This window comes from Bacillus rossius, chromosome 1 (assembly GCF_032445375.1).
Source record: "Bacillus rossius redtenbacheri isolate Brsri chromosome 1, Brsri_v3, whole genome shotgun sequence".
Classification (NCBI taxonomy): Eukaryota; Metazoa; Arthropoda; class Insecta; order Phasmatodea; family Bacillidae; genus Bacillus; species Bacillus rossius.
In genome coordinates, this window is record NC_086330.1 from 70,093,919 (window position 1) to 70,107,613 (window position 13,695).

The window sequence follows — 13,695 nt, forward strand, 5'->3', positions numbered from 1 at the left end:
TGCTAAGGTCGAGTGCACAGGCACCGACGACAACTACAAGTAAATTTTGCGTCTATATTAACTGCGGGCCGCGATTCCCACGAGTGAATCCGGATGCCATCCTGTTAACCATATTCGGGATTGGCCGCCTTCTATCAACCTCCCCCTCAACCTCGACTGGCATGAGGGCTTAAGATAGTGACATTGCATCAGAGCACTCATAGTAGACTAACTGTAACTTTGTAAGGTAATTCTTTGTGCGACATACCAGTGTAGTGCAAGTGTAATTTGTGACTGTAACAATTCATCTAATTAAATGGCCGCTCCGCACCCCCTGTGTGCGACTTGCCAACGACCACCTAAACCTCGAGTTCGTGTCTGTTATTCAATTGAGGATCCCTACACCAGCTAGGGACCCCGCCAATCACGAACTCCGCCGACGGTCCTAGCGGGCCACGCAGGGGCAACGCACCCACAAGACCCACAATTGGTTAGCCGATGAGCTAGCCTGGCGCCCTCCCGGAACATAATTTCAATCGGAGCCAATTTCCCCCCTAGGATACACGCCCGGTCTCGAACATTAGAACCCGGACGACTGCAAGGTGAGCTCACTTTTTCCAGTCATTTGACTTCACGGTGGAACATGCCCTAGATGTGGAAAATTAGTTATCCAATATCCTCTCCCGAGAGCTGGATGAGAACATGGACTAGGGGGAATACATAAAGTAGGAATAAATTATGCTGCTGAACCTATACCATTATCCTAGCCAACCAAGGTACCAGCAGTACTTTTTGAAGTCAAGCAAGTGTGCAGTATGCACAGAATATGTCATATGATGCGGAATGCTGACTGGCAGGGCATCCAGGAGGTGATGATATGTGGAGAGCTGACAGCATTATAACAGGGTAGGACTGGTCCATGATGTGTGGGAGAATGTGTGCATGTGTGAGATGTGCCAGTTGCGCAAGGCCTGAGGAGGTGGCAGGGCAGAGAAGTACAGCCCTGCCTCTCCACCACTTCCTTCCAGTCGATCTCCCAGGAAGTCATGGGGCCGTACCTTCATACATCCAAAGAAAACTGCTTCCTCGAAGTGGTAACGGACCTTTTCCATGCTGGACGGAGGCCTAACTCGTCAGCAATGTGTGCACTAGTACAATCGCCAACATGCTCCAACAAGAGGTTCTTCCTCAGATAGGGGCAACGACAATACATTTTAACAGAAAATGTCTGTCCCTTCATCAAGGCATGGAGGCAGGAGCAGTGTTGGGCCTGGTACATCGAACGCTGGAAAACACTGGCCTACCATGTTAGGGCCAACCTGTATGAATGACAAAATGAGAAAATGAAGGTCCAAATGCAACTTAGACTTGAAGATATGCGCATGGAGTGGGATGAACAGATGGCCACAGTACTTTTTCTGCAATCGCTGATAGACGAATGGGTGGTTAGGAGCGATGTAACACCACCACCCCCCAAAGTAAAAAAAAAAAAAAAATTACGATATATTAGTGAAGACAGTAGGTTATTGTGTGAGAAGCCACCTCACCAACAGATACTACTTGAGTCCCACTAGTCGGTGTTTGTGTAAATAGGAATATCTGTTGTTTTTTTAAACACATGTTCAAATTTAACTTTTTATATAGGTTTTCAAAAAAAAAAGTTCCTCTCCCCTCCGTACGACTCTAAAAAAAAATCATGTTGTTATCACTTTACAGGCAGTAACTCTATAAAAACTAAGAAAAAATATGAACAATTTTTTTTTTCCAGTTTAGATCACCTAAACAAAATACATCGTAATATTTAGAATTATAATCACACATTTCATTCAGAAATATCAACAGAATTACAAAAATCATAACGGTTTTGTGTCACCATATCCGGAAAAAAATTGAACTTTTACTCCGCGCTTTTAATAATTGTATCAAAGTTATACGAGCCAGAGATCTCTAATTAGAGGTGTAAAAGTAACGAAAAAATGTGTACCCGTATGTATTCGTTACTAAAACAATTAGTACTCGTTACTTTCTTATCGTTACTCGTTACTTCTGATACCGCATGACATGGCACATGCTATGTTATGTAACAGCATCGAATCGAGTCGTATTTCGTACGCGTACAGTATGACGTCGCGTAAATAAAAATAAATCGAATATAAACAATTAAAAATATTTGATAATTAACAGCTTTTGTTAACCAAGAAACAATTAACTCTCATTAGAGCGGCTTTATTATAATATATCTTTTAAGATAAGAACATAAAACGTGAAAATACGCGATTATAAAAAACAAAAACATACATATTTATAATTTGTAAAAAATACTTTCTTACGTTGTTTCTGTTCGAATCTAAAACTTTGTCTACACACACAATACCTTTAATAAACAGTAAAAAACTTGGACGACGAATTTCCAAATTATACTTTTATTAATAAACAAACATCGTTCTTTGTAACGAATACGCGCGCGCATGCGTGAAACATACGAAAGATGCGAGTAACGAAATGCATTCGTGTGTAACGTTTCGTTACTCGTTACTAGATGCCGCACCCGTTACTCAGTAACGAATACATACGTTTTGCTACAGCTCTATCTCTAATACGAGCGAACGGTAAACCTCGGAACTATTCGGCGTTTTGATCAAGACCCCCAATTAAGTAACCTATGGAAATGGCTGACGAAGTTATGTTTGAATATTTACATGCTGAAATTGTTTCATATGTCATTTCAGAAAATGAGAATGAAAAAAAGGTACGTAGAATTTTTACAGGACGGATAATCCGGTAATACTTCAGAGAGTTCTAGCTCCTAGGAAATAAGAAGAATAATAACTTAAGTTAGACTATGAAATGACCTAAGGGCCGGCCACAATACAGTTTAGCGATAAGCATTTATTCATTTCAACAAAGTACTAACACAGTGGCCTGGATACAACGTTAATAAAATAAACCTAATTCCTTTCTTTATTTTAGCCTTTGAAAAAATAATGCTGTTGCAGTTTGGTAGTGTTAACAGAATAAAAGATGCAATAGTGCAGGAATTGCAAAATTAAATGCAGAAATTTTTTTATCCTGGAAATTATACCATAATATTAATAGTTTAACTCAATTTGTGAACATAATAATTATGTTATAATAATTATTTACCAAAACTAATCCTGGGCACAATCGAATCTGTTACACACACAGTTCAAAAGCGGTAATTATTGGACGTCGCAGTTTTTTAGAATGGGGAAAAAAAATATCAGAAAACATGGTTTTCACACGTCCCTAAATTTACCCCTGAAGAGATGTTTCTTAATTGCTAATAGTTGCGTGAAAAATAAAAGTTTAAAGCTTACATTACAATACCTGTATTTTTACAGTATTAAGAGAGAAAATTAAAAATGTGCTTATTCTTCCCTTTCATATATTAAAGTATATCCCTGGATCCTGAAGGCTTTTCTTGATGGCATGATCCTGTGGTACATAATTCTTGCTGTTTTAATTTAGTACATCGAAAGATCCTGATAGCATGATCCGGTTGGCTTGATCCTGTGGTACATGATGCTTGCTGTTTTAGTTAAGTACGTCAGAAGATCCTGCACATAAAAGAAATTTCAAAATAATAAAGTAGGCCTATTTATATTGTAGTTTGAAAAAAAAAATATTTTTATTCGCCTGATGGTCATAATTCATTATTATCAGAAAATATTTATTTGTTGTAGAAGCAAGATTGTACAAGCAAGAATAGGAGTACAAGACTTGAATGAGATCATTGAAAAAGCAAGAATGAAATGGTATGGACGTGTGCAGAGAATGGAAAAAGAGGTAAATATGTAGTGTACGGATTAGCGCCAAAAATTTTTTTAAAAATCTGAAATAACTTTCATTATATGCTCTTTTGCGTCCTCTTTTCATTACAGCCTTCGGAGATAAGAAATTCCAAATACTTTAGGAGATATCGAATTTTTTAATTTTCATATTTGGGCAATATTTGTTAAAAAAAATTTAAAATTCCGAAAATACCTTTATTCTGTGCTCTTTAACTCCCTCTTTTCATTAAACCCGGCGGAGATAAGAAATTCCAAATACTTTAGGTGATATTGAATTTTTTAATTTTCATCCTGTGCACTCGTGCAGCTTTAATAGTTGCTTGTTTACAAGTATGATTTTTTTTTGCGACGTACGAGAAAGGGGAAACCTAAGATGCACAAAAAGTTCTGCCATTCCCGATTACACCCGAACAATTCACCTTCGGGCAACCTCGGGTTTATTTATTAATATTTATATTTCTCTGTTTATTTTAATGTAGCTATACTTACCTAACTAACCGTCCATAGTGTTTTAAAGTGTTTTAATGTAGCTAACCTAACCGACCACTTTTAATATTTGAATTCATTTTTCCTGTGCAAAAATAAAACAAATCCCGAAGTTGGCTGAAGGTGAATTGTTCGGGTGTAATCAGGAATGGCAGAACTTTATGTGCATCTTAGGTCTCCCACGTGAACGACTACATCATGTAAAAAGAAAATTATGTGAGTTCCTACTGTTCATCCTTTGTCCCGGTTTGTTAGGTTAGGTCAGCTACATTATAAATACTTTAAAACTAAACAACCATTAAAATTAATTTTATTATTTTTAATGTCCGTTCAGTTTCGAAGTATTTATAATGTAGCTGACCTGACCTAATCTACCTTTGTCCTGTTTTGTTAGGTCAGGTCAGTTACATTATAAATACTTAAAACTATACAAGTAAAATTAATTGATATTATTTTTAATTTCCGTTTATTTTGAAGTATTTATAATGTAACTAACCTTACCTAATGGAAAATTTCTGTTATTTAGGCATTCACGCACACACTGCAAAATTTAAAATGCTTCGGTCAAATGATTACATAGGTCTTGTATTGCAAAATAAGAACGGCGATATCTCCACAAGTAATTGGAATTTCTTATCTCCGCAGGCTGTAATGAAAAGAGGACGTAAAAGAGCATATAATGAAAGTTATTTCAGATTTTTAAAATTATTTTTGGCTCTAATCCGTAAACTACATATTTACCGGAAAAGAGAAGTAGCCTAGGAAAATGTTGGAATTGAAGTACACAGGAAAAAGACACCAAGGAAGACCAAGGAGGAGATGGGAAGAGCAGATAGTTTAAGGAGTGCAGGAGAGAGGAGAATATCGGAGTAAAGTGAAAAATGAGGAATGGTGGAGGGCCAGAGGAAGATGGCTCTTTACTTAGCTGACCCAGCCACGGGCCTAAAGCAGTTGATGATGATGACCTACATTGACTTAAGTTCTCCAAAAAAATTTTAAAAATCCACTTGGGTAAACAATTAATATCGGCAATTAAGTGAATAATAGGTATAGTAATGTAAAATTATTTTTTCACAAACCGGTAGGAATTAAGGGTCATTCCATATCAAATCAACAAAGGGTATAAACCTGACCACCTCAGAATTTGATGAAATTTGGTATGAAGGTTGTTCTCATAGAGGTTAAGAAAAATGCCAATTTTTTTCAAATATCTCAATGATTATTTCAAAATTACTGCTTTTTAAAGTTTCCCAAAATCCGCCAAAAAAACCTAACCGGCATATTTTGAGATCACCATAGATTTTCTCCTAATTGAGCTAGAGAGATGGGATTGGTGTATTTTACTCAGTTTTAAATTCTCTTTTTTTTTATGTACAACACAATATACTTTGTTATAAAAAGTGTTTTTGAGTAATCAAATTCAAAATTTTGTTTTTTATATTCTCAAAAAGTGCATTTTTGAAAATTTTAAAAAATCCTATAAATAGTTTATACTTTTGGTAAATGATTCTCAAAAATTCAAAGTGGGAGGCTAATGGTTCATAGTTAAATAATAATTATTTTAAAGGGGTGTTTTGTAAGTTTTTATATCAGTTTAATACTATGTACCCTAACTGTACTTAATTTATTTACTATGGTGATTATTAGCATAATTAATTATGTACTTAGGAGGGTTGCCTCTAAGACAACACCTTAGTTACTGTATTTACAAAATGAATTATTTTTTTTAGTTAAGTTGGAAATAGTTTTTATAACTTATTTTATAATGCATTTTATTTGAAAATGTAAGGAGACACTCATAATAACAATCAGCAGAGTCTGTTCTAGATGATTCTTCAAGTTGTGACATGAAAAGTGACTAATAGTGGGTAGGTCTGTTGATTGTTTCATGAGCTGACAAGAGCTTCACAGAGAAGTTGAGACAGGCTCACTCTCATTTCTCTCTTCTGTCTGTGTTCTGTTGTTTAGTCTGTATCTGCATTAATTGCTATGCAAGTGAATGTACAGAATGCCAAGGTGTTGCTCCAATTTGCAAAATTATTGAAGAAGCTTTTGAAGAAAATCTTATAGAAAATGTCACTTATTATTAGTGGGTGTCTGTTGATTGTTGCAGTCTCGAAACTCTACAGAAATCTAATGAGGATTTCATTCATATTTTCTGTGACAAACTGACAATTAAAAAAAAAAAAAAAAAAAAAAAAAAAGCATTTTATTGCAAAGCAACAGTCATCATTCATTAATGACAAAAAAGACAATATTAAAGAGTCTTAGTTTGTAGTAAACCTTGATTTCTCTGAAAACTATAATATTGTTGTTCAGGAAGAAGCTCAAAGTTTCCACTGGGAAAGTGATCATGTGACAATACACCCATTTGTGATTTATTACAGAGAAGCATTTAAGTTTTGTTGTAATTTCACCATGTTAGGAGCATAACACTGTTTCTGTGTTTTTAGAAAAATACTAATAAGTACACTAAAAATAATGTTTTCTTAAAAAAATGTTAGTTCACGTGCGTAACTATTTCGTATCAAACATAATTTTTAATTGTTAAACTCAATAACTCATGCTATCGATGTATGAAGATAGCTGACAATATGTCCCAGATTGTCTTTAATTCAGTTTTCTTTTAGGCAGGTGATCTGTCATCGTTAGAGTACCTTGGCTTCTCAACAGGCTACAGGATCATTGAAAGGTATAGTATGAATGCCATCTCCATAAGTTGTGTATTTTTCTCATGAGTTTACCACAAATTACTCCTCAGATTTATTTGAAAATATTTAGTAGTTCTGACAATACAATAATATTAATAAGCCATCCATTTGATATAAATGAATACAACTGATTTGATTTTATGGGGTTTTACATTATTTATTTATGCACAATCTGTTTGGCCACCTCTACTCTACATATAAAGGTTGGCAGAGTTTAGAGAAACTGTTGATATGATTGAAAATTAAAATGGCATCTCAGACCCTATAAAATAAATAGATACTAAGAAAGAATTGAAAATAGTTGTCTTGCATGAAAATATGTATTACCGTTAATAACTTTTTCCACTTTTTGGATTTTGTAGTTCTTTTTTAAGTGATGTGCTACTTGCCTTTTTCTAGGTTGACCAAAGAGTGGCCTCGATTCAAAGATGAACTGGAAACTATGAAGTTTATTTGCACTGACTTTTGGTCCTCAATCAACAAGAAACAAATTGATAACTTGAGAACCAATCATCAGGGCGTGTATGTTCTTCAGGACAACACATTCCGTTTCCTCACAAGGCTCTCGGCAGGTCGACAGTACTTGGATAAAGCTCCCAGGGTAACTTACATAGTTTTGTGTTTTAAAACGGACAGTAAAACTGGTTCCGTCATACAATAATTTCCACATAAACTACTCGAAATTAGGTTTTGCACCATTCTGTATATTGCATGCTGGTTGTCACACTTCAGGATTGTCACATTAGAGCTGAAAAAACTGCTTCCTGTCTATTGAGAGTCCAATACAGTCTGTGGCCTCAGTATACCCCAGAAGAGCATGCTGCATCTACAGTTCTTATCAGTAGTAAGTAGTGTGTTTGCTCTGTTCTGAGAGTCAACATGCCTAGAAGTATCATCTCCACTTTTGCTTGTTTACACATTGTCACTTAGCAACAGGCTGGGTGTTGTTCGTGCTGCAAGTTACTCATCAGGTCAGCATACACCATAGTGACATCGTTAGAACATGTCAGCATTATGATGTTTCACTAAAGGGAAGGCCACACAGAAAGCTACGCTATGTCAGTGATGTTCGCTGTGTATGCTATGTTCAATTCGTCAGGTGGCCAGACAGATCAGTGTAGTTCGCGATGTTGGAGAGATGCATGTCGTGGGATTCGAGTGATGATTCAGACAATTATGATAATCTGCTGGCTCTCGCAGTATGTAAGTGTAAAAAGAAATGGGTTCACAAAGTTAAACTACAAAAGAAAATAATCAGAATTTCATCATTTGATGAAGCAGTTTCATGTGAGGACACAGCCAAATTTATGATTATTTCAGAATAAATACAACTCAGTTTGATAGCATTCTCTCGAAATCAAATCCCAGGCATTTTCCTTCATATTCTGCCTTCTATATTCATTCATCAATTTATTCCATAAACTTGAGAATATTTTTGTACCCCTTCAATGAACTTTTCCTTCTACGTGACTATTTAAAGTACAATACTGAGAGAAACACAACTTCATAAAAAACAAACGCAGAAGTACAGTCCATTTCCGCAAGAAAACAGATGTTAGTTTTATTATGTGCGCATGTGCAAAGTCAGCGACGTTTTGAAAAATAGCAGAGAACCAAACACCGTGAGACAGGATCGCCAATATTGCAAACATAGCCAGCATAGCTGGGTGTGGCCAGGGACACCTGAGATGCAGCTGGCTATATTTTACTTGCATAGCGAGCATAGCACTCTTGTGTGGCCAAAGCTCAAGTGTGGAAGACTGTCTCGTTTTGGTCGTCAACGATCAACACCACCATGTGATAACAGATACTTATGAATTATGGCTGGTAGGAACCATGAGGAGAATGCCACAGAATTGCATAATGACTTCCTGGAGGCAACAAGGAGACCTGTGGCAATGCAGACTGTTAGAAACCATATACACAGGGAAAACTTAGTGATCAGACTTTCAACATGATCACCTGCACTAACAGCCAAGCTCCATGGTGGCATATGAACTTGGGTAAGAGAGCACTAGCAATGGAGCCTGGATCATTGGCATGATGTCCTTATTGATGATTTGCCTGACTTGTGACAATCATCGGAGGAGAGAGTGGGGGGATGCTTGACTCGGGCACACAGTCCTTCGGGTCCAGCAGGGAGATGGATCAGTCATGTTTTGGGCAGGCATCATGTACGGGCGTCGGACATCACTGTCGTCATAGAGAGTGATAAAGAACTCCGCAGCATCAAGAAAAGACCCTCCAGCGTATTGTTGAGCTGCAGACAACATGTAGGCAATGCGTTTATCTTGCTAAACGGCATTTGTGAGTGGCGTGCTGGACTCTATATGAACAACTCTCTAGGAGGCTGACATCCACACAATAGAATGCCCTGCGATGTCTCCAAATATTAACCCAAATGAGCATGCTTTGGATGTTTTGAAACATGTAGTACGACGCTGTGGAAACCCACCCTAGAACTTATATGGAAAAATAATCTAAATTATGGTTGTACAGAAATTCTAAATATCTTAAGCTTTTCAAGCTTACAATTTATATAAACCTTTTTTACCCGGTGGTGGAGGAAATGGTTCTCTCTCTCTCTCTCTAGCTTTCTCTCTCTCTCTTCTCGCCCCCCCCCCCCCCCCCCCACCCCAGTTTCAGTATGACAGCTCATCTGGACTTATTTTGTCATGTAAACAAGAAAAGATGAAAATTATTTAACGGAACTAAATCGAGCTGACTAACTTGAAAACAGATGTGCAGTTCCTTTTTTTCCTCTCCCCGTGAAACAATCGAAAGGGAAATTTTTTTCATATGACTTCTAGTTCCATGGCAAAAATGGCAGCATGTACGGGTTGTATTGTTTTCTACATGTTCAGAAGTTTGATGCTTGTGTATGAAGATATTTAGTGATGTTGTTTGTGCCATCATAATTTCCACAGACAATAAAAAACAGAATGGGCTGGTGTATGACTTTGATTACAACTAAATACTATTTCACAGTTTTTTAATAGAACATACTTGTATGTAGCCGATCACGCTGGAAATTTGTTCCGGAAAATGTTCCCGACTTCAGACACAGTGAAAGCTATAGTTGTGGGCCCACGTAAACTGCTGCTTTAATCAAAGAAATGGAATCCAGCACAACTACCACAGTTGTTAAGCTTTTGCAAGGTGACTTTTTTTTTCTTTGTAAACAATTTGGAACAAAGATACAAATAATAAGTTGTATCTACTTTGTATTTACTTTTCCGAACCTTCTTTAGTTCAGTTGCTAATTACCTGTTGGCCATGCCATCTTTGCAAGGTGTTTCAATTGGCAAAAATATAGGACATATTTTATTGATGGAAATCAAAAATTTGTTGTGTCTGTACATAATTGTGTAGCCTTATGTTCTGACAATGCTGTGTATATGGTTGAACATAAGAACTGTGTTTATTCGTATCTTAAAAAAAGAAAAACTGCCAAATTGAGTGGTTTTATTTTTGAAGTGAAACTACATTGCTACAATTTTCAAGCATTATGAAAATTCCAATTACTTTAGAAGATTAGTTAGGTACTTGCACATGGTGGGGGAACCAGGAAAGGAGAAGTGTTCGTCAGTGGCAACGCTACTTCACCGCGTGTACTAGCAATCGAATGGTTTAGTTGACAAGTGCGGGGGGGGGGGGGGGAATAGGTACGTAGTGTAGCATGCTATGTGCTAGTTGTAACGGTCGAAATGGGAGACGGCAGGTGAGAGGTAGAAATGACACAGCAGTGATGCTACGGAATTCTCTTAATGGCTAACGATTGTCGCTACCATATGTATTTTATTTTATTTAAAGTATCTACAATTTATTTATTCATTTGGATAAGAGTTGTTTATTTGTTGAATTAACTTTATAAGTATCATTCATGTTTACGTGAATAATGTATTAATAAATATATAAAAAAGACATATAAACTTTAGAGATTAGCTTTATGAGTGTAATTTATTTTTGGTGTGCGAATGCTGTGATTTGAAATATCAAAATGACTTATAGACTGATAGTCTTAGAGTGTTTTTTTGTTCTTTTATTTGATTCAGCTGGAGATCATGATTTAACATCTTGCCTAGAAATAATAAAAAGGCAGAAGCAGATAAGAGGTATTATTGAAGGCAAAGTAGGAATAAACCGCCAAAAGAGGTGCCAAAAAGTGCCAGTGAACGAATGTGAGAGTTCAGGCCATGGAAAAAGGCATTTTTTCATTTGAGATCATATCCTTATCGTAGCTATTCTCAATTATTTTCTCTTGTCCAATTAAAAAAATGCTACTAATTTATCTGTATCTATACCTAATATGCAAGAATTTTTATTTCTGTTGCGGTGGACTCCATGCACAATTTTTTTTAATGTGTACTTTAAATAATGCTTTAGGTATTAAGTAGTTTTCGACCAGGTTGCGTGTGGTTTTATGTTAGGTTTTGCTTATTTTAGTTTTGCATTGGGTTATTTTCTTGTTTTTTCCTTAGATACCAATCAGTTTATTCTGTGGTTTTTTTTTATTAAATTATTCTGTACTGCAATATTTTATTAATTTATATAGTTAATTATTAATTTATATAGTTAATTTATTTTTAATGATTTGTTTTACTGTGGGAAGCATCCATGTAAATTCAAATTGCAGCAATTCAATTACTTGCATGGCTACCTATACCTTAGCAGTTACGTTGTTATGTTCTATTATGGTCTACTCTTGCACTGGTACAGCACAGCTTCTGTTGTTCTAACAAAAGATAATATGCATTCAGCATCTGACTGCTTAGTGTTTTTTGCTCTGCTGCATTTGAATTGTACCTGTTGTAGAATTTAAAAACATTCATGCCTATTCATTATATTATTTATGATAAGTACAAGGTGTATAAATGCCCGTTGGGTTTGAAAATGTGTGGCTGTTTCAATAAACTTATGGTTCTTTTTCATCTTGGTTATTGTAAGAAATGAAGTTCAACATGTGTTTCTTTTTGATGTTATGACTGTGACTCATTAATTGCTAACAACTTTAAGGTTTTATGGAGTGATGTGATGACGTGATGATGTGCAGTGGCAAGACACTGTATTTGCATTCTGGTGGCTCTGGGCTTGAATTCCAGTTAGACCACTCTGATATTTACTGTCTCTGTTTTCCAGGAATCCCTCCAAGAAAATGTGTGGACTGTGTTTTTGAATCCCGCATGAAAGTGCCCAGGGTTTTCCCTGTGTCTATGCAGGTTTTACCTGGGCCCAACTTATCTAGTTTTAATCTAGAATAGTCAGTGAGGGGAGTTAGTCATGGTGCCAAACACTGCCATGGCTGGCCAATCTTCTCCTAACACATGATGCATGCTACCTCTCCTGCATACCTTAAATCCTGCATGATTAGAGTGTATAGGCTTCGGCCGGAGACACGCTTAGAGTCCCCTCCCAATCGGCCCAGACCCCTCCCAAACACATTTAGTTTTTAGTTAATTTAGGGAAAAAAACAGGATTTTAAATTCTTTAAATGATTATTATAGAGCCTAGTCTCTTAAAAAAAATATGAAAAGGATGTACTTTATCTGCTTTTGCATAGAAAATTAGCTTTTTTATTCTAATTAAGTATATTCCTTACAATTTTTGCTGTCATAGATATTAATGACTTACAGAAAACTGATTTTGAAATGATAAATGTTAAAATTCAAAAAATTAATGTAAAATTACAGAAAATCTTCATCTGCCAGCTTGCGAAATGTCTTGCTTGCAAGAGACCCAGGAAAACAGTGAGTCCTGAGTATTTATGTATCCTAACCTCTGTCTTGTTTGTGCTGCAGTACGTTGCGTTCACGTGTGGCCTGATACGTGGTGCACTCTCTAACCTCGGGATCAACTGCATGGTGACAGCAGAGGTTCAGACCATGCCTGCGTGCAAGTTCCACATACAGGTTCAGAGGACATAACAAGACTGCTACTTGGGCAACAAAGAATCAAGGCATCGATGATAAACTGGGAACTTATACAAAGCATTGCCTCCTGATTTTGTGCTGTTTATAGGTACATATGTTTTTAACAATCCAGGTGTTATGTCTTATTGTCATCATGTTAATTGATGTAACAATATGTCAATACGGATAGATGACATTTTGGTTTCAAAGAATTTATGTAGTTTCAAACTGGAAAAAAAAATTATATTTATGAATTGTAACACAATTGATTATTTATATTTTTTGTATATAATTTATTGTTATTAGTAGTATTATTATAATGTAACTGTGTTTTCAATCTTTGTACCTATGAGAGATGTGCTATCTGAAAAGTGTCAAAAACTATCTACAATAATATTTCTGTTACAGAACCTTAAAAATGTATTTATGTGCTAGGAATAAATTATGAAAACACAATTAAAATAGTTATTTTAATATTATTTATGATAGTTCTTTAACAAAGTGTATTATTTTGTTTGGTATATTATTCGGACAGGTATTGTTTCATGAGTCTTAGTAGGTAAACACTTGACTAAATTGTGATCTTTAATGGTGTTGAAATTATGTAATTCTTATTTCAATTCAATTTCGATGAATGTATTACTAAAATAATTTTGGTATAGGCTGATTAAAAAATACAAAAACTATAGTGTGCATGCACTTTTAATGATTGTGGCATTGCTGGTTTACTTTGTCAGTGGTCATGTCCAAATTTTTTTTTTTAATCAGTGTCCTCAGCAAATATTTTAAACCCAGCAG

At 35.8% G+C, this 13,695-nt stretch overlaps 1 protein-coding gene across 1 annotated transcript; it reads left to right on the top strand.

Annotated features, from left to right (window-relative positions):
- Positions 1–2,538: 2,538 nt before the first annotated feature.
- LOC134537352 (trafficking protein particle complex subunit 6b) lies at positions 2,539–13,359 on the top strand. Its single transcript, XM_063377699.1, has 4 exons — positions 2,539–2,728; positions 6,908–6,969; positions 7,388–7,589; positions 12,787–13,359. The coding sequence occupies exons 1-4, from the start codon at positions 2,642–2,644 to the stop codon at positions 12,910–12,912; spliced, it is 477 nt and encodes a 158-aa protein (XP_063233769.1). The 5' UTR covers positions 2,539–2,641; the 3' UTR covers positions 12,913–13,359.
- Positions 13,360–13,695: the final 336 nt, after the last annotated feature.

Bases quoted from the DNA above. Each gene is read 5' to 3' on its own strand.
- LOC134537352 (XM_063377699.1), top strand. From the start codon at position 2,642: ATGGAAATGGCTGACGAAGTTATGTTTGAATATTTACATGCTGAAATT. The intron at 2,729-6,907 runs GTACGTAGAATT...GTTTTCTTTTAG, and splicing joins AAAATGAGAATGAAAAAAAG to GCAGGTGATCTGTCATCGTT. The intron at 7,590-12,786 runs GTAACTTACATA...TTTGTGCTGCAG, and splicing joins ACTTGGATAAAGCTCCCAGG to TACGTTGCGTTCACGTGTGG.